This window comes from Petaurus breviceps, unplaced genomic scaffold (assembly GCF_028583685.1).
Source record: "Petaurus breviceps papuanus isolate PSGF00001 unplaced genomic scaffold, PetGlider_PUasm1.0 91133, whole genome shotgun sequence".
Lineage (NCBI taxonomy): Eukaryota > Metazoa > Chordata > Mammalia > Diprotodontia > Petauridae > Petaurus > Petaurus breviceps.
The window spans coordinates 68,015,379-68,040,221 of NW_027187419.1; the positions used below are offsets into that span (position 1 = coordinate 68,015,379).

Below are 24,843 nucleotides of genomic sequence, written 5' to 3' on the forward strand. Positions count from 1 at the left end.
TGGACCCCCTGTTCCCAAAGTGCACACTGAATTGGCATTTATGGGTTGATAATTCTGGAAACCATCACAGCTGCTGGTGGTCCACTCTCCTGATGTCCCTGTAGCTGCAGCTGGTCAGGGTGCCCCGAGGCTAAAACCTTGGGCTCAGGTCGGGCTGGCCTCTGCTCCCAGCAGGCTGCAGTGGCCCCTTCCTTCTGGCCTTCTGAGCTGTCTTCAGCAGGAGGTTAGTTTCTCTCTATCACTTTGGGTTTTGTAGTCATTTATTATTTTTGGAGGAGGTGGAAGCAGAAGCCCCGCAAAAGTCCTGTTTCTACTCCACCATCTTGGCTCTGCCCTGGAAATTTTTTTTTTTAATCATGTGTAGCAGGGGAAAAGGTATGACTACTAGTATATCCATCTGTGGAACCATGTTATCCTGTTTTATATGGCATTTTTAAAAAATTTTAAGTCTTTTTAAAAAAATTTATTGACTTTTGGTTTACAGTATCCATTTCGACAACTTTTTGAGTTCCAGATTTTCTCTCCCCCCCCCCCCCCCCCATTGTGGCTTGCAATCTGATTATAGGTGCTACATATAGCTTCACATTAAACATTACTCAAGGTGTAAAGAAGAATTATATTCAATATAATGAACAGTGAGGAAGGAGAAGTAAAACAAAACAAAACAAAAAAGAGAGAGAGCAAGTAGTTTACTTCAAACTGCATTCAGACTCCATAATTCATCTCTGGATGTGGATAGCCTTTTCCATCATGAGTCCTTTGGAGTTCTGTTATAACAACATATTGCTGAGAAGAGCCCAGTCTATCAAAGTTAGTCATCACAGATACGAGTGACTCTAATTGTATACAGTGTTCTCCTGGTTCTGCTCCCCTCACTCAGCATCAGTTTATTTATTTATTTTGATCAGCATCAGTTTATATAAGACTCTCTAGGTTATTATGAAGTCCATCTGCTCCTCATTTCTTATAGCACAATAATATTCCATTACATTCATATATTACAAGTTGTTTAACCATTCCCCATTTGATTTTAACCATTTCCTTGATTTCTAATTCTTTGCCACACAAAAAGAGTTGATATAAGGGGCAGCCAGGTAGCACAGCAAGTAAAAGCACTAGCTCCACTGTCGGGATGACTTGTGGATCGAATCCAGGCTCAGACACTTAGCACCTACCCAGAAACACCTGGCCGTGTAACCTTGAGCAAGTTACTTAACCCCAATTGCTTAGGGGTGGCCAGGTGGCTCAGCAAGTAAGAGCACCAGCTCCAGTGTCGGGATGACCTGGGGTTCAAATCCGGGCTCAGATACTTAGCACCACACCCAGAAATAACTGGCCGTGTAACCTTGAGCAAGTTATTTAACCCTGATTGCTTTAAAAAAAAAAAGTTACTGTAAATGTTTTTGTACATACAGGCCCTTTTCCCATTTGTGTGATCTCTTTGAGGTATAGCCCTAGAAGTGGTGTTGTTGGGTCAAAGGGTATGCACATTTTTATAGCTCTTTGGACATAGTTCCAAATTGCTCTCCAGTATGATTGGATCAGATCACAAATCCACCAACAATGTATTAGTGTTCCAATTTTCCATCTTCTCCATCATTTATCATTTTCCTATTTTGTCATGTTAGCCAATCTGACCAGTGAGATATGATACCTACAAGTTGTTTTGATTTGCATTTCTCTAAACAATAGTGATTTAGAGCATTTTTTCATATGATTATAGATATCTTTTAATTTTTTTCCTCTGAAAACTGCCTATTCATATCCTTTGACCATTTATCAATTGGGAATTGACTTTTATTCCTATGAATTTGACTCAGCTCTCTGTATATTTTAGAAATGAGGCCTTTTTTGGAGACATTGTCTGCAAAAATTCTTTTCCCAGTTTTCCACTTCCCTCCCAACCTTGGTTTCATTGGCTTTGTTTGTACAAAATCTTCAATTTAATGTAATCAAAATTTTCCATTTTTGTATTGCGTAATGCCCTCTATTTCTTGTTTGGTCAAAAATGCTTCCCTTTTCCATAAATCTGACAGGTAAACTATATTCCTTGCTTATATAGTATTTTGAAACTTGTACTGACCCTGACTTGGTTTTTACTACTTGTCACCAAAAACAAGAGCCATCTGCCACTTTCTCTGTTTGGGATAAAGATTCCTAAGGCCTTTTCCCACTCTGATTCCAACTCTGTGTTACCTTCAAATTAGCACAAATAGACAGACCTAGCACATGCAAGCCCAGAAATTCTGTAGAATGTTGCTGTCCTACCAGTGTCAAAAATGCTGGGCATAATTGTGTTGAAGGTATCCCCTGCCTTCTCCCTTCTTTTCCTCTTTCACCATAAAGTTACTCTAGTGCTCGAAGTCTTAGCTGTTGTTCAGCCTTGCTCCCCCCCTTTGTTCCACTCTGCAGGAATCAGCTCCAGATATTGAAGCCTCCATGCTGTGAGCCCTGGTCCTGACCTTCATCTTCCAATGAGAACATCAGTTCTCTTGGTATAAAGCTATGTTCTCTTCAAACCTGAGGGCATTCCCAGTTTCTTTCCCTATTCCTTATTAATCATATAATGGGAAATACTTAACTCTACTTCCATACCTGGGCCTAACCCTAATAAATTACATTTCATTAGTGGCTCCAGCTCATACCTTAGTCACACTTGCTGATTATACCCTTTTTTTTCCCCCTCATCCTTCAGTAATAACCAAAGAGTTTAAAGTTTTTTTGTCTTTTTGGAGGGGGGGAAGGCAGGGCAATTGGGGTTAAGTGACTTGTCCAAGGTCACATGGCTAGTAAGTGTTAAGTGTCTGAGGCTGGATTTGAACTCAGGTTGTCCTAACTCCGGGACTCATGCTTTATTCACTGCACCACCTAGCTGCCCCAGTAACCGAAGAGTTTTGAATAAAAGTTATAACTCAATGAAGAATTTCTATAACATAAAAGACCTAAGGATTAAAATTCCTTAAGAAATTATAGGTAAAGAATAAATGAATAAGATAGAATAAAAAGCAAAGGATGAATCGATTTGGGTAATATGTTAATAGAATGAAAGGAATATTCAAATTCAACTTTAAAATAATAAAAAAGGAAATTGTAAAATCCAATATTAGACACTTAGAAGCTATATGATCCTGAGCAAACCATTTGATCACTGCCTTAGTCTTTTCAACTGTAAAATTGACATAATAATAGCATTTTCATTGCAGTATTTATTGTGATGACCTAAAGAGATATTTGTAGAGCACTTAGCACAGTATAGTCCTGGCACATAATAAGCATTTAACAAGCGCTTCTTCCATCCTTCTCTCCTTGGCTAAATTCTTCATCGCATTTTTATTAATGACTTAACAGTCATAAGTGATATGATTATCAAATTTGTATGTGAACCAAAAAGTAGGAGGGATAGCTGGCTTGTGTCACAAAATGAGTATCTTAATGAGGTCAGTACCTTAGAATAATGGGCCAGATATAATGATGATGATATTAGCTAGTTTTTCTGTAGTTCTTTAAAGTTGCTTTACAAATATTAACTCACGCTATCCTCAAAGCAGTCCTGTGAGATAGTTGTTATTATCTCCATTTTATACATAAGAAAACTAAAGCAGAGATGAAATAACTTGGCCTTGTGTCACATTTGTCATTAATGTTAAGAGGCTGGATTTGAACTTACATTTTCCTGACTCCAGGCCCGGCACTCTCTCCACTCAGATTAAATTTTAAAAAAAGAATAGTAACAGCAAAAAGAAAAAAAAAGGCTAAGTACAGGATGGAAGAGACATGGGTATTTCATAATTTCAATGAAAAAGACCTAGGACTTTTAGTGGACCGACAGCCAGATCAACAAGAATCTACAGGCTATGTGGAAAAGATATTAGAAGAATTAACATTGGAAACAAAGAGGTAAGAATTTGGAGGTTTTAGCTGGTATGTGGTATTTGGTTTTACATGCCAAATTTTAGGTCAGATGTTAACAAACTGGAGGGTCCTCAAGGGAAGGTAATTAGAATATTACAGGAAATCAAAACCCAAACTCTACGAACCTTTTGAAGCAACTACAGATGTTTAACCTGGAGAAGGACATATAATAACTTTGTCTCATATTTGAAGGGCATTTATATAGAAGGGGTTTTAGACCTTTTCCCTAAGGAGCAATTGATGGAGGTCACTGAGTGACAGAGTTTGTCATGCTATAATATAATGAAAAAAATTTTCAGTAATTCTGCCCATAAATGGAATAGTTTGCCTTAAATAGGTAGTAATGGACAAGCCCATCATTGTAGTTTTTCCTGCAAAGACAATATTTCAGAAATCATAAATTTAGAGCTGAAATGAGCTTTATCATTGATATTTTCCACCACCTTCATTTTAAAGGTGAAGAAACTAGGGACCATAGAGGTTAAATGACTTTCTCTAGGTTACTCAAGCAATAGTTTGGAATTGAGCCCTTTCTACAGCATCCAACACCTCCAGAGTATTTTCTTTTCTCGGTTCTCCTATTTACCTGACCCCTTCTCAGTCTTTCTTACTGTATCTTCTTTTCTCACCACATTTGTGTGTGTACCAAAAGTCTTTGTTTCTGGAATGTCTTTTCTTTTTTCACTCTCTTCATTCAGCTCCCATGGTAGGTTCAGTGAATGGTTTTTTATGCAGATTGCTCCCGGATCTAGATATCTAGTTCTAGGCTTTTAAGCTACAGTAATATATCCCCGACTGTTAGACATTTCAAACTGGTAGTCCCTTTGGCATCTTGACCTTACCATGCTCCCAACAGAACTCTAACTCTTCTTTGATTTTTCCCTGTTGAGTGAAATGTATTGCTGCATCCAAATGTGCACATGTGTGTGTGTGTATGCACACATCTATGTACTCTCCTTTAGTCTTTTCAGATGAGAGGAAAATTGAAGTGTCAACCACTCCCTCCACACCTTCCTTCTTGTTTTTTAGGCTTTCTCATTGAGAAAGCTCGAAAAATAAAACACATTATCGACATGTATAGTCAAACAAAGCAAATGTCCATATTGGCCATATTAAAAAGAATATTTCTCATTTTGCACACTGAACCCTTTATTTGCTATTGAAAGGAATTTTATCATGAGGCCTCTAGAATTGTGGTTGGTCATTGCATTGATAAGATTTCCTAAATTTTTCAGTTGTTTGTGTTTACAGTATTGTTGTTGTTATTGTATAAATTATTCTCCTTGTTCAGCTTGCTTTACTCAGCATCAGTTCATGAAAGTCTTCCTAGGACTCTCTGAAACCATCCTCTTTATCATTATATATAGTACAGTAGTGTTATATCACATTTGTATATTATAACTACTTCAGCAATTCCAGTTATTGGGTACCTTCTGTTTTCAATTCTTTGCCTCCATAAAAGGCACTGATACTTTTGTTTATCATTAGTTATAGTTTTGCTTAGGACTAAGCCCCCCCTTAATCTGCCTTCTTTCACTTTCTCCTTTCTCACTCTTCTTTCTCTCCTATTTTCCTGTTGAATAACTATTTCTCTGTCTGTGTGTGTTCTCTCCTTTGATCAATTCAGATGAGAGTGCAATTCAAGTGTCAGCCACTTCCCTCCACCTTTCTCCTTGTTCGTATAGATTTCTTCTTATGTGACATAATTTTCCCTAGCCTTCCCTTTCCCCTGTTATTACTTTCTTTTCCCCCCTCCCTTTCCATTCTTCTCTTAAAATCTTTAAGATATAACAGAACTATTCCTAGGTTTACTGTCTAATTAGACTCCTTTAGTGACTCCTAATGAAGATAGTTTTTAAAAGGTACATGTGTTTCATCTTCTCAGATTAGAATTTGTCCCTTATTACTATTCATTCATGTTTACTTTGTTATGTTTTTCTTAACCGCTCTGTTTATGCTTCAGTGTTTCTACACAGCTCTGATATTTTCATCAGGAATGCTTGGAAGTCCTCTAATTTCTTCTGTGGAATTACACTCAGTTTTGTTGATGAAGTTCTTGAACTTGCAAAGGCTTTGCATTCTGAAATATTGTCTTCCAAACTGTACCTCTTTATAGCAGTGGCTACTAAATCCTGTGTAACTCTTGACTCCTTGGTATTTGAATTCTTTCTTTCTATCTACTTATGTTATTTTCTTTGCCCTCAAAGCTCTATATTTTAGTTGAGATGTTACTTAGAGTTTTCTTTTTCTTTTTTTTTAAGGAGATGAGCAATGGATTCTTTATTTTTTCCCTTTACCCTCTGGTTCTAAGAAATCTGGGCAGTTTTCTTTTATGATTTCTTGAAATATGAAATCTTGATTCTTTTTTTTTTTTTTGGTCATGCCTTTCAGGTAGGCCAGTGATTTTTTTTTTTTAAAGCAAGTGGGGTTAAGTAACTTGCTCAAGGTTACACGGCCAGTTATTATTTCTGGGTGTGGTGCTGACTATCTGAGCCCAGATTTGATCCAGGTCATCCCGACACTGGAGCCGGTGCTCTTACTCGCTGAGTCACCTGGCCGCCCCTAAGCAATTGGGGTTAAGTAACTTGCTCAAGGTTACACGGCCAGGTGTTTCTGGATGGGTGCTAAGTGTCTGAGCCCGGGATTCGATCTCCAGGTCTTCTCAACACTGGAGCCGGTGCTCTTACTCGCTGTGCTACCAGGCCGCCCCAGGCCAGTGATTTTTAAAACTCTCCTTGATATGTTTTCCAGGTAGGTTATTTTTAAATATAATTTACACTTCCACTTTTTCACAGTCTTTTGACTCTGCTTTGAATATTTCTTGTTTTCTCATAATTATTAATTTCTTTTTGACCCATTCTAATTTTCAAGAAGTTTTTTCTTGGGTAAGGTTTTGTACCTCTTGTTCTAAGCTGTCAGCTTTCTTTCCAATTCCTTCTTCCATAACACTAATTTTTCTTCCTATTTTTCCCTAGTTCTCATATCCTACTTTTTTAAAAATCTAATTCCTTTGATTTGTGAAAATTATTGTTAGCTCTTTTATTTTTAAATTCTTGCTTTATCACCTCTGGGAATTTTATTTTAATTTCTACCCATACTGTAATTTTCTTTTTCTTTTCTTATAGATGTGTTGAAATAATTGCCTTTTTGTAGGTTTGTGTAAGCATCCCTATTAAGCATCCCTATCACCATAATAGCTCTTCTTTTAAAAAAATTTTTTTTGCTTGTTCTTCCATCCATATTACTTCCTGACTTCAGGTTTTGTTTTAGGACCATTCTCTGTCTACACATATCTGGATTGGGGTATGGCTGTGTTGTGCTTTACCTTGTTTTTTGTCCTCTTTGAGTCCTAATGCTGCTTTCTTAGGATAATGAGTGTTGTATCATTCCAAGATCTCAGAGACAGTTCAGACTTTGGACCTGTAAAGCTTTCAGTATGACCAAAATAATCTGATCCAGTATGAAGTCTGAGCACTGTCATCTTGGTCTGAGCATTGCAAGTTTCTGACCAGGGTTTGAGTTTGAGCAACTCGTAAATTTGCCCTTGGTTAGAGCTCCTGTAGGCTGCTGCTGGCCTTAGCCACTGCCTGCCACCCAGAAAGCTCTTTTGATTCATAGTGACAGAACTATAGGCTTCCTTTGGACTGAGGTTCCAGCCTCAGTTATTCCTCTACAGGCTTTTGACCAGGGTTGGGGCTGGAATTGAGACCCTGTTCCACTCGAGCCATACAGCTGCCTGCTCACTTCTCTATGTGCTCTTCACTCAGTACATAGACTAAGGCCTGTGACTGTTCCTTACCTTGGATGGCCACCCCTAGGCAGACATCCCCTCCTTAGTCCTTACTGGATCTGTGACTCCAGGAGTGGGTTCTAATGCCAAATAGAGCTGTTAGTTGGCACCTTTTCCTGCTCTCTGCCCAAGGTTAACCTTCTGTACCTGATGTAGGATCTCTTGCATTGGTACAAGATGGTTGGCAGGTCGTACATCTATCCATCTAGGTGGTATCGTGGATAGAGTGCCAGATCTTAGTTAAGAAGACTCCTCTTCCTGAGTTCAAGCTGGCCTTATACATTTATTAACTGTGTGATACTGGACAAGTCAGTTAACTCTGCCTCAGTTCATCATCTATAAAATGAACTGGAGAAGGAAATGGCAGACCTCTCAGGTATCTTGGCCAAGAAAACCCCAAATGGGGTCAATGAAGAGTTGTACGTGACTGAAAAACTGCTAAACAACAAACGTCCATCCCTGCACTGCCTTTTCTCTGTCTTCTGTGCTGCTCCTGTTCAGCCTTTATCTCCAGTGTCCACAGATTTCTTACTCTGTCTTGTTATGCAGACCTACCCCCAGACAAATAACTTTGTAAGTATTTATTGGATTTTCTGATCAGGACTTGGTCTGGCACATAGTCTAGATTTTTGTGTAGGAGTTGTGAGGGAAAGCTGGGCTATACTTCCTGGTACTTTACCATATTGATTTTGTTCACCTTTATGCAATTTGAATACATTGCATGTTTCATCATTTTTCAAGTTACTTCAACAGTAATCCACTTTTTTCATTAAAGAGGAAGGCTCACACTTAGTGGATCAATGACCTACAAGATGGCAGATTGCCCACTTTTTCTAAATTGCTTCGTAATCCTCCAATCTTCCATAAAAGGAATTGTGTTCCAAATGTAGTGTGATTACAAGTAAATCCACAGAAGACAATTTCTGAAAATATAAAATTCTTGTGAATTAGCACTAGATAATTCTTGTACTTAAAGTGCTTCCTAAGTTCTTCCTCTCCAACCAGCGCACAAATCAGGAACACAGGCAAACTCCTAGGTATTGCTGGACTCAACCCTAGGGTAGGGTAGGCTTTTGATCCATTTGCAAAAAATAGTAAGTCCCGATTCTACCAGTTAAATGAAGGAAAGGAAGAATTGGACAGGTTTAAAACATGCTGCCTTTTACCTGGTGCCTAGCTTTACAGTAAAGATACCCTGCTGTTGCAGTGACTCTTCCTGAACACTCAAATCTTCATCAAGTGTGTGAAGACTCTTCTCAACCCTGGGAAGGAAATAAGTCCTGAGGGTAGAACTTGGAGGGGCACCAAAGACCATGACAGGGTCCCCCCCAGAGGTTATTTAAAACAAAGACTGAGGACACTGAATTTTGTATCCTCTACATGGGGAGGCTTTGAAAGCCTTGTAGCCCAGTCTTCATTATTTGCTCAGCAGCAAAGAGAGAGATACTAAAAACAAATGATGATAGAATACTTTTTTTAAAGCTCAGTCACCATAGATATCATAGAAAATCCTCCATAAAATCCACGCACATTGGTTAGTCAGTCGACAGAAAACATCCTAAAAGCAGAACAACAAAAAAAAGAATAGAAAGATCTTAATAAATTACATGAAGGAAATTGAACTAGCCTTTTGGGGAAAAAAAAATAAGAATCCAGTGGACTCTCCAGATGGCACAGATCAACAAGAGGCAGCTCCAGAATAGTTCAAAAGAGAACTAAAATCTATTAAATGCAGAAATTAGGAATATTTGATTATTGATCAGAAATTGGTATTCTCATGGCACATTTTAAAAACAGGTTAGGGGAAAAATGCATTTGTGAGGGAGTATCTCTTTAACGAAGTGAAAGATTAAGTTATTTAGAACACAAAAACAATGAAGTAAAGTTTGACAGAAGTAAAGCAAAAAACAACGTTAAAAGAACATGAGTTTTTCAACTGTATAAGCCAAAGCAACTATCCTTGAAGACCGAATATGTTAGAGATCACATAAGGACACGTTTTAGAGGGGATTTCTACTCAGATTGGACTGGATGACCCCCAGAGTCTCTCTTAAGTCCTAAGATTCTGTGGTCTTCATTTCATTTTTCTTTTTTAAAATTTATTTATTTATTTATTTTTCATTTTCAGCATTCACTTCCATAAGATTTTGAGTTTTAAATTTTCTCTCCCTCCTTTCCCTCTACCCTTCCCAAAACGATGTGCAATCTGATATAGGCTATACATATGCATTCATGTTAAACATATTTTCACATTGGTCATGTTGTAAAGAAAGAAACAATGGGAGAAAGAAGAAGCAACAAAAAAGAGCAAATAGTATGCTTCAGTCTACATTCAGACTCTGTAGTTCTTTTTGTGGATGTGGATAGCATTTTCCATCATGAGTCTTTTGGAGTTGTCTTAGATTTGATGTTCATTTCTAACTAAGAAATACTATAGAATGCTTTAAGCCCATGCTTCAATTCCTATAGAATAAAAGATCCTTCAATGGAAGGACAATTTTGTTTCCTTCTTTTGCATTCTCAGTGCCTCACACAATGTCTTTTTCACAAAGGCTTAATAAGTTTTTGAGTCTCGTTGAACTACTTGGCTATTCTGTGGCCCTATTAAGGCAAGAATATATCCTCCCGGGCGGCCAGGTAGCACAGCGAGTAAGAGCACCAGCTCCAGTGTTGAGAAGACCTGGAGTTCGAATCCCGGGCTCAGACACTTAGCACCCACCCAGAAACACCTGGCCGTGTAACCTTGAGCAAGTTACTTAACCCCAATTGCTTAGGGGCGGCCAGGCGGCTCAGCGAGTAAGAGCACCCGCTCCAGTGTCAGGATGACCTGGATCAAATCTGGGCTCAGATACTCAGCACCACACCCAGAAATAATAACTGGCCGTGTAACCTTGAGCAAGTTACTTAACCCCGATTGCTTAATTAAAAAAAAAAAAGAATATATCCTCCCTTATAATAGGCTTGAATAATATCTTTGTATCTTTTGTTTTCATAACAGACCCTTATTCTCTGTTTATTAGATTTACCAAAAAATAGGTCCTTTTCATTTATATTTTCCTAAGATTAGAAAAGAGTAAGTGAGATTTGACATTTCAGATTGATTTTTGATCGTACTTTAAATTCAGCACATCAGACCTTCATTATTTGTCATCTTTAAGCACTCTACAGTCCACCCATACTGGCCTACTTGCTGTTCTGTATGCTTTGACCCCATTGTATTAGGGGATTGGAGTGTCTTTTTTTGTTGCTATCTCTGGAGCTCCCTCTAAAATAGATATTAGGAAGCCTCCTGGTCCATTTAACCACTTGTCATCAGATGAGCTTTTACAAAAGAATGTTGCCTCTCTCTCTCTTTTGGGGTCTCACCCCCGCCCCCATATGTACATATATAGATATATACATACACACAGGCACACATACATGTGTGTATGTGTATAGTTACAAACATTCTTTTCTCTCTTCCCCCCACTCTCCCAAACACCTCAGGGTATTAACCTCCTTCCCAAAACCACCCTGTGGGGTGGTAGGCAGGTAGGAAAATTAGATTCACAACTTATTTCAAGTCCTCTATAGTATAGGTTCTATCAAGTTCATATCCAAAGGTAGCAGTATCACTGCTGGCTTCTGCTGAGATGGAGCTCCAGAGGTCATGTCAGATGGGAGTTTTTTTTTGTGCTCCTGAAGGCCTCTATTTCCCACCTAGCTGCTCTCTTGGACTTTATTTTGCCCTCCAGAATCGCATCATCATGCAAGATCATATCAGCCCTGAATCTCAAATCTCCTTAGTAATCTGCTGCTGCTGGTGTACCCTCTAATTTGAGATATTGAAAAGTGGACAATGGAGAGTTCCCCCTAGAACCTCCATGAGCACAGGGCATCCATCTCAATCATTTTCTCCCAGGCTGTACTTCTAGACTTCCTCTTGCTCCTGTACTTGCCCCCCCCCCCCCATCCACTGTTAGTAAACTTCAGTGGCTCCCTATTATCCTGTCCTTAGGGAGTTTATAACCTAATGGAGGAAATGGAAGAAACATGTATATAAAATAGAAATACAAAATACAAAAAACTTAGAAGGTAAACTTAGAGAAGGCAGAAGGCAGACACTAGCTATTGGGCCACCAGGAAGGATCTTCTCCAGAAGGTGACATTTTCACTATGTTTTAAAGGAAGCCAAGGACTCTAAAGGGAAACAGTAAGGGACAAGAGCATTTTCAGCATGGGGGATACCCAGCGCAGAGGTATGGAACTGGGAGATGGAAAGTCATGTGAGGAACGGCAGGTAAGCTAGTCTTGTAGGGTACTTGAGGGGGGAGCGAGTGTGTAAAGAAACCAGAAAAATAGGAAGAGTTCAGGTTGCAAAGAACTTTAGATGACAGACAGAGGAATTTATATTTTATTTTAGAAGTTACAAGAAGCTGCTGAAGTTGATTGAGTAAAGGGACTGCCATGATTAACCCACAGTCACTTTGGGAGCTAGTAGCAGATGGGTTGAAGTGGGAGGAGAGATGAGGCAAGGAAACCAAATTAGGACACTGTAAGTTTTAGTCTAGAAGAGAGGTGATGAGGGCCTGAACTAGGATAGTGGCTGTGTGAATAATAAGAGGGGGCAGTGTTCAAGGCATATTGTGAGCAGGACAGCAAAAAAAAGAAAAAGTCAAGTGAGGTGGAAAGAGAAGGGGAGCATGGCAGTGTTGAAATTGGATATGGAAGAGTCTTGAGTAGGAAAAGCAAGATAGAAGAGGGGAAGCAGGAGTATGGGAAACTTAAAACACTTATCTATCAGTCTAATTATTGTATTTAATAGTGGATAAAGAACATTAAATTCTCTAGAGCAGGCCTGTACACAGCCCACCAGAGGACTGTGAAAAATGTAGAGGAAAACGTCCTTTGTATGTAGAGAAAATCCTTTGGACCACAAGTTGTGCAGGCCTGTTCTAGAGTATAAATGTGAGAAAGAAGTGGACAAACATTTAAGTGACTACTATATGCTAAACACTTGCCAGATATTTCATTTGATTTGCAACAGCCCTGTGAGATGGGTGTTCTTAAAATCCCCATTTTATAGTTGAGAAAACTGAGGCATACAGTGATTTGACCAGGGTCGTACAGCTAATATATTTCTTAGGACAAACTTGAACTCAGTTCTTCCAGACTCTAGACCCCATTCTTTTTTAAAAATTTATTTATTTACTTGAGTTTCCCTTGAGTTTCAAAATTTTTCCCCCTTCCTCTCCTCCCCCCTCTTTCGCCATGGTGGCATGCAATCAAATATAGGATCTACAGATACCTTCACATTAAACGTTAGTCAGGTTGTGAAGAAGGATTATAGCCAATGGAGTGAACAATAAAAAAGAGGAAACAAAACAAGAAAGAGAGCAAATAGTTTTCTTTAGTCTGCATTCAGACTAGTTATCTTTCTCTGGATTCTAGACCCCATTGTTAATCATTGTGCCACCTTGTTGCCTGTTGCTCCATGAAGGCAAGGTCTGGATTGATTTTTTTTTTTTAAATTTGTGTCCCCATCAATCAATCTCTCCCTCTCCCTTTCTTTCCCACTCCTTCCTCCCCACCCTCCTTCCCACATAGGCACAGAGCTAACTTCTTGTTTTGAGAGTTGTTAGTTGTTTTCCATGAGAAAATTAAATAATTTATTTGAGCCTCAATTTTTTAATCTAAAGAACAGAAATAATATTTTAACTACCTTACTTGTAGACTTTTTGTTAGGACCTGTAAATGTGAATTCTTATCTGGTAGAAGCCTATATAAGGCTTATACACAAAATATGGAGAAGAGGAGGAAGCAGGACAAAATTCAGGAATAATGGTTGATTATTATACATGATTCAGAACTTGCATTCTGAAGGTTGAAACCTCCGAGTCCTTAATGCCAGCTCTAGTAATGTTGTTTTGTTCCAGACCTTGAGTTAATGCCCTTTCCTATTTGAACCAGAAGCTGCTCCTCTAATTTCCTGGATTGGATGATTTTTATCATGAGATAAGCCTCTGAAGGAAAATACAGACATATCACTAAAACTCGCCTTTCCTCCTACTTCTGGGCTCCTGATTTCTTGTTACCTGTTTGGTGGATTGTGAGATGATGCTTAACTAAGAAATGCTTGTTTTAATTAATGATCTCTCCCCTGCCTCTTTAATTGTGGATTCAAAGTAATTTTTTTCTTCATCAAGAATTTTTTTCCAGTTGCAAGATAGAGATTTCAACAAATTTGAAACAATATTATTTGTTTAATTGTGTGTAGTATAGATTGTATGAAGCAAAGTAGTATACATAAACCTGGAAGGATAAGTTGGAATCAGGTTATGAAGGGCTTTGAATGCCAGGTTATGAGGTTATTATTTTATTTCCTAGAAGAAAACATTTTATAATTTAATATTAATATTTTATTTCATTAAGGGAACCACTGAAAGTTTTTGAGCCAGAATGTGATGTAATCAGATTACTTTCACAGGGAATTGGAGAGAGGGAAGAAAGCATATCAGTTGAGAGGCAGTTACATAATTGACCAGTCAAACTCAAATAGAAATGGGGCCACAAAACCATACATAAGGATACCTGCAGCAGCATATTGTCTTAGAAAACAACATTTTTTTTGTCCTGTTATATTTTTATTTATTTTGTTACACATTTCCTAATTATATTTTAATCTGTTATGGGGGAGGTGTTGATTTATCATTTATGGGAATGTGGTGGGCCTCTAGTCTAGAAGATTAGATGGTTGGTAGGATTAAAAAAGCAAGGTAAAAAAAAGCTCAAAGGCAGAGTCAACAGTACTTGATAGCTTACTGCAAGGGGGGGAGTGGTAAAGGAAAGAATTAAAGAATAAATAATAATATAAGTAATATAATAATATAATTTTAATTATATATAATAATAAAGAATATGGATAAAGAAAAATAAATTAAAAAGAATTAAAACTCAGACATTTTGAACTAAAGAAATGGAAAAATTATCATACCAATAATAGACCGTAAGTTAGGAATAAGGGTGGCAAAGGAGAGTGTTTTTTAATTCAGTTTTATATAGTAAAAAGAATATTGGGATTTGGAGTCATATGATGAGATTGTGTATCTTATCTCTACTAAGTGGTTGAGTGACTTTTTCTCTCTGAAACTGCTTCTTCATCTGTAAAATGAGAGGACTGGACTGGATTACTGATCTCAAATGTTGTATGTGCTCCTTAGAGAGTTCACATGATAATTCACTGAGGGTTCAAGAACATATTGTGAGAATTATTTGTTTTTATTGTTTAAATAAGCCTTGTTAATATTCATCTATAGGTTGACATGGGTGCCCTCATTTGTCCTGTATGTAAGATGGTCTGCTGCCTATTATTATAGCTCAGGTATTCTAAGAAGGAGGAACTAGCTCAAGTAGCTCCACAAAGTAGCTCCCTCATTTACTTAATATATAATATACTTAATGTATAATGATTTACTTATGCCAGATTAAGTATTATTTTGTCTAGGTTAGCTAAAACTAAAATTTTGTTTAGTTTAGCTTTAGTCCTCACGAAATGGACAGGTGGCTTAAAGTGATGCCTGTAAAGGAGCTGTGGGTTGATGATAATATGAATAATATAAACACAAGTAAACAAGAAAATTGCAGAGCTGATATTTGTATGTCTTGTCTGAGCTCTTCATCGGTCACTTAAGGTGCAAGCAATGATGATCTGACAATATCTGACGACATTGACCATGAGTTATCAAGATTATTGGAAAGGGGCGGCTAGGTGGCGCAGTGAGTAAAGCGCTGGCCCCAGAGTGCGGAGGACCTGAGTTCGGTTCCAGCCTCAGACACTTAATACAAAAAAACTAACCATGTAACCTTGGGCAAGTTACTTAACCCCAACTGCCCTCCCCCCAAAAAAAAGGCAAAAAAAAAAAAAAGATTATTTGAAAGATGGATTCATATCCACTGCCATTAATTATGAACCTCATTCTAAATGTATATTGCATCTTGAGAAATTGTTTTAGATTAGATAAAACCATCATGAAGACATTTCTCCCCCCAAAAAAAATATAAGGTAGATTTTTGAAAAAACCAACTCACACTAAGTTCATAAACCAAAGCAACTCTCTCCCTCTTTCATTAGTCCTATCTCTTTGAACTCCAAATAATCTTTCAGATTTAGAATACTGCCATGATAGTGAGACCACTCCTAATAAGAAGGCACTTTAAAAGTTGATAGAGAATTGAATCCTTTCTTTAGAACCTTAACAGTTCACATAGCTCAGTTATGGTGAAGGGCAAGGCACAGGCTTGCCCTCACATGTCCATTAGCAGACATTAATTTTGCTGTTGTTATTCTGAATTTAACAAACATCAGCAAACATGAGCGTTTTCACATATACAGATGAACAGAAAAAGAGAATTATTTATGAAATAATGATTATTATATACAGCTTGCATTTTTTAAAAATATATTTTTGTTAACTTCAGAGCTGTTATGTTTATCTGACTCCTGAATTCTTTCTCTTCTGCATTTTTGTTAAAATAGATCATTGGTGACTTTTTTTTTGCTTTTGGTATCGTTATCAATGCTTCACTTCTTCCCAAATCCCCCTTTTCCACCACTTAAAACACCCTTGTAACAAATAAGTGTATACAAAATAAATCCACTCGTTGGCCATGTCCAAAAGTGCATTTCTCACTCTGAACCTCAAATTAATTCTCAACTGTGGCATCTCAAAATGAGGGAATAAATATTTAAGAAAATGCCATGTTTTCACAATGTACCCATCCCCTTTCCAATTAAAAAATGGCATATTTTTATAGACACCAGTCTTTAATGTTTTTGTGAATAGTCCAGGCCAGAAGAAACATGAACTTCATGGGGTTTTTGCTTATCAGGTTGTGATTTCCCTACCTTCCCCCCTTCAAAAAGCAAAAAAACAAAAACAAGTTTCATTGTTATAATTATTTTCCTTTTTTTTTTTTCTGCTTTTTGGAGGGGGAAGGCAGGGTACTTGAAGTTAAGTGACTTGCCCAAGGTCACACGGCTACAAAGTGTCTGAGGCCGGATTTGAACTCAGGTCTTCCTGACTTCAAGGGTCAGTGGTCTATTCACTGCACCACTTAACTTCCCCTATAATTATTTTCTTTAAAAAAATTATACTCATGTACCTGTAAATCATGAATTCATCCACCTTCAGTTATGTTTTACTACCTTCATGTTGTTGAAATACAGAGGAAGGGACATAGCTGTGCATAGCTTAGGCTATTCACAGGTAGTGTTAACTTAATTTGGGCCATACCCTGATTTTCATGTCAGTCGAAGAATGTTTAATGTAAAATATGTATGTATACTCACAGTATATATATATATGTATGTATCTTTTTCTTTCTAACCCAAATTGTCTCTCTCCCTCTCCCCTTTTTTCTTTTCCAGAAAAGTTGTTATCACTTCTACCAGAATATGTTGTTCCTTATACTATTCACCTTTTAGCACATGACCCAGATTACGTGAAAGTCCAGGACATTGAACAACTTAAAGATGTGAAAGAGTAAGACTCCTTCCTCTTCCCCCTACCTCCTTTTAGTTTTCTTGGGTTGTAGTTTTTCATCAGTTACATTGTAGCAACTGCTGATCTCAGATGTCATGTTCCTTTGGAGAAACTTGGAGTGGTTCTGGTGGAGCTTCCCTGGTAATGCCCTGCATTCCAACAAGTTTCCCCCAGGTTGCTTCTCCACGGTTCATTGTTTCATTGGTCTGACTTATCTCTGCACAAGTTTATATTGCAGCCCCCTTCCTGCTTGTGTTCTTAGACAACGTTCATACCCTAAATGAAAATTCGTTGTAGACAATTCTTGAGTGAGGAAACCTCTCGAATTTAACTAAAATGCTTCTTGAACTGAAGACCACACAGTATATAGCTGGATACACACTTCAGGCCTTTCCTCTGTGGTAAGACTAGCCAGCTATGCTTTCTAGCACAGCCGTTTAGAGCCCTGGTTAGCCTCCATACTGTGAAGAGGCAGCACAATAGCACTTGAGTGAAAGGAAAGGGCTTAAAATAAATGGAATACAGTCTGTTCCTTCCAGATGCTAGAAACCAGTCTGAATCTTGCTTCTGATATCTCTATTATAGTTGAGCCATTTCTTAGAATATGGTTTCCTTTTGGAGAAATTATGCTAATTATGGAGACTTTGGCCTTACCTTTGCTTTAGTTGCAATGATATTTTACTTTATTCCTTCACTGTCAGTATTCTTTGGAATAACTCAGAAGAATTTGTATTCTCATTGCTAGCCTCTGTTTAAGTATCTTTTGTGTTTATGTTTACTGGACCTTTTTTCCTTTACTAGAATTCCTTGAGGATTCTTAGGTGCTTTGCTTTTGTTTTTCCTGGATTTATTTTGTGAAATCACTAGATAGATTAACATTATGGCCCACTTTTCTCTTACATTTTTTTAGATGTCTCTGGTTTATCCTGGAAATCTTAATGGCTAAAAATGAAAATAACAGCCATGCTTTTATCAGAAAGATGGTAGAAAATATTAAGCAAACAAAAGATGCCCAAGGACCAGATGATGCCAAAATGAATGAAGTATGTATTTTTTTTTTGTCTAAGGTTATAGATTGACTTTTAAGTATAGAAATTTTTAACATTTAAAAAGAGTGTCTAAACTTGTTTCTATAGGTTAGTGTCATTGGAATTGTCTTTGTTCTTATATTCCTTCTTATTCACTTTAGTTCCTCCTCTTCTCTTTTTCCCTTCTTTTTTCTCTTTCCCTTCCTCCCCTTATCCCTCTCCCACTCCCTTTTTGGTCTAGACCTGAGATATCATTGCTGTGGTTAATTCCAAGTTTGGAAACTCATCTACCACTTAGTTCTAAAGAAGGGGATGAAATCATTTGGTCATAGGACTAGTATTTGTCAGAAGCGGAACTTGAACACAACTCTTATGAACTTGAGAGTTAGCCTAATATATGTTCTTTCCCTTACTTTAGCTATGTCCCTATTTTTCTTTTTATGGCAAATTTCTATAATCATGGCAGGGACTAAAAGAAGATATAAACACAATATTAAATCTTTATCTAATAGACTAGGACTAAAACACATCTAAACTACTATAATAAAATACAGGATTGAAGATCTAAGAGAATCAACCTGGAATTATAATCCTTTCCATATCCATAAGTAGATGAGTATTTGGGCTTGTCATTTGCCTGTTCTAATGATGTATTCATGTATAAGGTAAGGTCCTTGTTAGAATCAGACAAGATTGCAGCAGTTTGTGTGACCAAAGTATAAATCTATTATTTAATGAGGTTAAGTCAGAAGTATCTTTAGTTTTATTTTAAAGAAAAATATTTCAGTGTAATCAGTAAGCTTAAAGGAAAACAACTTATGGAATATCATGGGTTTGAAATCCAGTTTTACATTATATTTATTATTTAATGTGGGATAACACTTATAGAGCATGCTCTGAAATGCAAGCAAATTATGCCAGCTTTTAAAGAGAAGTTGAGAGTAGTGGTCTATGTGGGTGTAATAGCTAGTTCATTAGAACATGGTTAGTAACTGAACATGTTTTAATATATATATCTTTTGATTCAATCTGGAATTATTTACTTGGTCTGTTCAGACACCCCGTTATAGCCCTTTGTTGCAATTGGAGTAAAATAAGCATCTCTAAAGTAAATTCATTTATATGATTGTTAAACTTGGTCATAGAAGTCACCTACTTAAAAAGGGTGTTGTTTTTCGATCTTTAGCATCATCTCATTCTCCCAAGAAGGGAATGAACTGCTAGAGTGATTAATTAGAGTAAATAACTGAAAGTGAATAATAGCTGGAGTGAAAATTTTCTTTTGAGAAAATAACAAGATCAGATTTTTTATACATAAACACACAGACTCACACACATACATATATATGTGTATATATAAACATACATATATATGTATGTACATGTCAAACATAAAAACTGGGTTCATTATTGTATATATACATAAATAAAACAATTTGCTGACTTCTATCACAAGACAGCTAGGGCAGCTAAGTGGTGCCATGGATAGAATGCTAGACCTGGAATCAGGAAGACTCATCTTCCTTAGTTCAAATCTGACCTGACACACTTATTAGCTTATGTGATTAGCTATGTCAGGGCAAGTCACTTAACCCTCAGTTTCCTCATCTGTCAAATGAACTAAAGAAAGAAATGGCAAACCACTCTAGTATCTTTGCCAAGAAACCCCCAAATGGAGTCACAAAGTGTCTGACACGACTGAAATGACTGAACAACAATGTTATATCTCACTTTTTAAATAATCAGCATTTACCCTTTCTTGTAAAGTGTCATGATGAATGAAAGAAAGTAAAAGAGAAAGAGATAGACAAACAAGAAAACACATGTATTAAATGTTTGATGTATGTCAGGCATTGTGCTGAGTCTTGGAGATACAAGTACAAAACAAAGGTACTCCTTGCCCTCAAGAAACTTAAATTTCATTTGGAGGAGGCAACCCAGATAGAGGAAGACTGGAGGTGGGGGAAAGTTTTTGCCTGGGAAATCCATGGGGTAGTAAGTGGAATCAGAGGACAATCAGTTAGGCATACCTTTCAGAAGCAATTGCAATGTTGTTTTTATTACTCTTCCCAGAGTTGGAAGCAGAGATTAGTATAGAGGTAGAATATAAGCTAGAGTCAGCCCTGAACTGTGAGTCAGAAAATCTGGGTTTTAGCCCTACCTCTCTCTACCTTAACATTTGTAAATGACCTAAATTTGGCCCCTTTTTTAGTATGTATGATATGAAGAGTATGGACTACATGATCTTTAAATATCTCTCCAGCTTTAACTATCAATGATTCTATGATTCTTTTTTAATTTACATGATTCTACATTAGTTTTCTTAATACTTATGATTAACTTTAAGTTAAACTTTAGTAATTTAAATATTCTTCCTTAAAATAATAATGAGCTTGTATTTACATAATATATAGTTTACAAAGTGCTTTTCTTATAACCTTATGAGATAGTAAGCGTAAGTATAATTTTGATATATAGATCATTCTCCAATTTTTAAAAATTGTGACTAATTCTTATTCTGGTATATTTTCCTTTACTGGTTCATGATTATTTTAAATTCCATATTTATTTATTTTAATAATATTGTAGAAACTATACACAGTGTGTGATGTAGCAATGAATATAATCATGTCAAAGAGCACCACATACAGTTTGGAGTCTCCAAAAGACCCAGTACTTCCAGCACGTTTTTTCACTCAACCTGACAAGGTAAGTATTTTGAGTAAGTTGAAGCAACCTGCTTATATCAGTATGGAGTCATAGGCAACTGTTGGGTAGGACAGGTCAAAGGGGGACAGGACTAGGCCCATAGAATAATCATCCTATAAGTACTAAGGTTGAAAGTGAGCTTCAGTCAAGGTTAGTAGTCTTCAATAATCAAACTGGAATTGTATTTTTATACTTGAGCCAGGTTGGGGTTACAATCAGAGGCAAAATTGGGATCCGGAAAGGAGAAAGAAGTGTAGTCAAAGTATGCAGCTCAAGTGTCACTATATAGAGGCTCAAGATGAAAACATCTATGGGTAAAGGCTAGTACAAGGGTGGGGAATCTGCAGCCTCAAGGCCACAGGTAGCCCTCTGAGTCCTCAAGTGGGGGCCCTTTGAATCCAAACTTCCCAGAACAAATCTCCTTAATAAAAGGTTCTGTAAAGTAGACTCAGTCAAAAGGCTGCACCCAAGGACCTAGAGGGCCATATATGGCCTCAAGGCCACAGATCCCTCATTCTTGGCCTAGTATAAAGGTGTGGGTCAAGAGCTGAGTCTTTTGCCCCTTTCAGAGGAAACTTCTGTTTATAACCCTATTTCTTCCCTTTCCACTAACTTCTCAACCCCCTAACAATCACTTTTGATCCCACCAACTCAACAAAAACTGCTCCCTTCAAAGTTAGCAACAGTCTTTTAATAGCTAAATCCAGTGGCCTTTTCTTGGTCCTCATCATTCAGTTCTCTACAGCATTTTACAATGTCAACTACACACCTTCCTGAATATATCTCTCCCTTGATTTTTGGGAATGGTGCACTTTCCTGATTCTTCTCCCACCTCCAACCAGTCTTCACTCTCCTTTACAGGACTCACACCTGTCTTCTGGGTATGAGTGTGCCCCAAGATTCCTGTCTTCTGGGTATGAGTGTGCCCCAAGATTCTTTCTTGAAGCCCCTTCCCTTTAATCTTTGTACTCTCAGAAACCTCATAATCTCTAAGGATTCAATTATCTCTTTCTAGAGGTCTCCCAAATACATATATTCAGCCTTCTCTATCCTGAACTCCAGTTCTATATCACTAACTCTCTGTTAGAAATATTCCCTCAGATGTTCACTAGTCATTTGAAATTCAGGATGTCCAAAACCAATCTCATTTATCCTTAAATCCATCCATCTTCTGCACTACCTATATCTGTACCACCATTCTTCAAGTCCACTTGAGTTTTCAAAATTGCAGTCATCCGTGATTCTTTACTTTCCTTCCTTCCTGCCCCAATAGCCAGTCATTTGCTGTCTTGTTAATTTCTACTTCTATAACATTTCTCTCTTCAATTCCCTTTTCTCCATTTACCCATCCAACCTTAGTTAACACCTTCTGCCTAAATCTTTGCAATAGACTACTGAATAGGCTTCCTATATTTAATCTCTCTTCTCTCCAATTCACCCCCAAGACATCTACTATATTATTTTCTATTTTTTATACTGATTTAGCCATGTCATTTTCCTGCTCAAGAAGATTCAGTGGCTCCCTGTCACTTAGGATTAAATGCAGTCTTCTTTGACATTTCAGATTATGTCACAATCTGATTAAAGCATTTCTTTCCTGCCATTATTTATCTCCACTTAGTTTATTTTCTTTTTTTTTTTTTTTGAGGGGGCAGGGCAGGGTAGTTGGGGTTAAGTGACTTGCCCAAGGTCAGAGAGCCAGTATGTGTTAAGTGTCTGAGGCTGGATTTGAACTCAGGTCCTCCTGACTCCAGGGCTGGTGTTCTATTCACTGCACCACCTAGCCACCCCAATTTAGTTTATTTTCAAGCTAGATTGACCTACTCACCAGTCTACACATAGAACATTCTATCTCCATTCTCCATGCCTTGGCTCTTGCTGTTGTCATGCCTGGAATGTTCTCTTTTCTCACTTTAGTCTCTTAGGATCCGTAGCTCCCTTCAAAGCTCAGCTCAAATGCCACTTTCTTCAGTAGAACTTTGCTGACTCCCCTTATTGTTAGAACTTCCTACCCCTAATTACTTTGTATTTATTTGTTTATATTTCATATCATGTGTGTACATGTTACTTTCTTCCAGTTGAATGTGAGTTGCTTGAGGGAAGGGGCTGTTTCATTTTTCTCTTTGTAATCCCAACACCTGGCACACAGTGCCTAGCAAAGACTAGGCATTTGTTGGAATCGAATTTCATCAAATACTAGCTACAAGGAAACAATCAAAGAATGAATTTGAAACTGTAAAAAGTTTATTGGAATTTGGAACAGGCAATTGGACCCACTTATCACCCCTAAAAACAGTATGACTAACTACTCTAAGTCAGGACTGAGTCTTCTATTCATTCTTCACTCGCAGTTATAATTTTTGGACTGAAGTATAATTTAACAATAATGGCTCAATTAAGAGGATTTGGTTTAGACACACAAAGATGCCTCAAATAATTCAAAATAAAATTAGATTTCAGATAATTTTTTATTTACTAGTGTAAAATTTGTTATTTTCTACCATATGTTAACCTTCTAGACATCACAGATACATTTTCCCATATGTTCATCAATTACTTTTTTCCTTTCCTTTTAGAACTTTAGTAACACCAAAAATTATCTGCCTCCAGAAATGAAATCCTTCTTTACTCCAGGAAAGGTACATTTCGATAAAAATTAAAAGTTTTGTTTGTTGTAGAGTAGTTTCTTTTCATTAATGTGATCACTGGCATGATTCTGTCTTGCACTTTTGTATTTCTTTCAAGAATTTACATAAGCTAGAAAAATTAATTTTTAGAAATATCCTTATTGCCTAATAAGTAATTATAGACCCCTTTTCCAAAAAATGCAAACTAAAGCATGATAAGTTGCTAATGTTTCCTCAGCAAGCCAATAGAATTTGGAATAAATCATGGCACTCTAATTTTTAGACATCTTTCTTCAGTACCAAAATGTAAATTTTAAAACAAAATGTAATCACATATATTTCTGTAGAGTAAGTTTAGCAGTAGAGCTAGTGTTGTTGATTGCATTATTCATTAGCTTTCAATTTCCTTTTCAACCTCTTTCCATGTAACTGAGAAACTACTCTTTTGCCTTCCATGTGCCTTTAAATTTTTATTGAGTAAAATTTATCTTTATTTAATTGAATTTTTTAAGATTTGGTCTCTGTCTCACCCTTACTAGAAGTTTTGTGGCCACTCAAGGACCTGATCCCTCTGATACACCCAGCTATTTTTTTTTTTTTGGAGGGTAGTTGGGGCTAAGTAACTTGCCCAAGGTCCACTACACACTAGCTATTTTGATAGGCTGTTTCTGTTGCCTGCAGTAGGCAACCTGGTGAATTCCTCTACTGTCAGGGCCTCCCCAAAATGATGTCAAATTTAGTACAAACACCTGATTAGCTTAACCTACTACTTCTCAGAACTCTCGAGCCCAAGAGGTCCACCTTCCTCAATGCCTTGGTAACAGGGATCATAGGTGTGTATCACTATATTCTGTTCAAATTTAGTTTATAGACTTAATGCTTACAGAATAATTCATTCCTCTTGATTTATATTTAGATATTTTGACAGTAATACCTGTCGTTTCCTAATTATTTAACAAGTACTTTCTTGTTTTTAATTGGATAATCAAACATGTGTTGGTTTGTTTTTTTTTTAGCCTAAAACAGCCAATGTTCTTGGAGCTGTTAATAAGCCTCTTTCATCAGCAGGCAAGCAATCTCAGTCTAAATCTTCAAGGATGGAGACTGTGAGCAATGCAAGTAGCAGCTCAAATCCAAGTTCTCCAGGAAGAATTAAGGGAAGGTATGTATGTGATAGTTTACATTAACAGTGATTTATGGATGTTATAACGTTAACTTTTAAAAAACTCTAATCTGAAATACTTTGTATAAGGGAG

General features: G+C 37.1%; 1 protein-coding gene and 1 pseudogene across 3 annotated transcripts in view; both read left to right on the plus strand.

Annotated features, from left to right (window-relative positions):
- Nucleotides 1–24,843, plus strand: part of PDS5B (PDS5 cohesin associated factor B) — a 234,921-nt gene that overhangs the window by 192,422 nt on the left and 17,656 nt on the right. For all 3 annotated transcript variants that reach the window (XM_069080647.1, XM_069080648.1, XM_069080649.1), the window contains 5 exons: nucleotides 17,109–17,223; nucleotides 18,134–18,266; nucleotides 20,841–20,960; nucleotides 23,537–23,599; nucleotides 24,604–24,749. In XM_069080647.1, coding sequence (XP_068936748.1) covers nucleotides 17,109–17,223; nucleotides 18,134–18,266; nucleotides 20,841–20,960; nucleotides 23,537–23,599; nucleotides 24,604–24,749 — 577 coding nt within the window. The remainder of the gene's footprint in view (nucleotides 1–17,108; nucleotides 17,224–18,133; nucleotides 18,267–20,840; nucleotides 20,961–23,536; nucleotides 23,600–24,603; nucleotides 24,750–24,843) is intronic.
- Nucleotides 1–24,843, plus strand: part of LOC138155417 (biogenesis of lysosome-related organelles complex 1 subunit 2 pseudogene) — a 964,561-nt pseudogene that overhangs the window by 9,242 nt on the left and 930,476 nt on the right.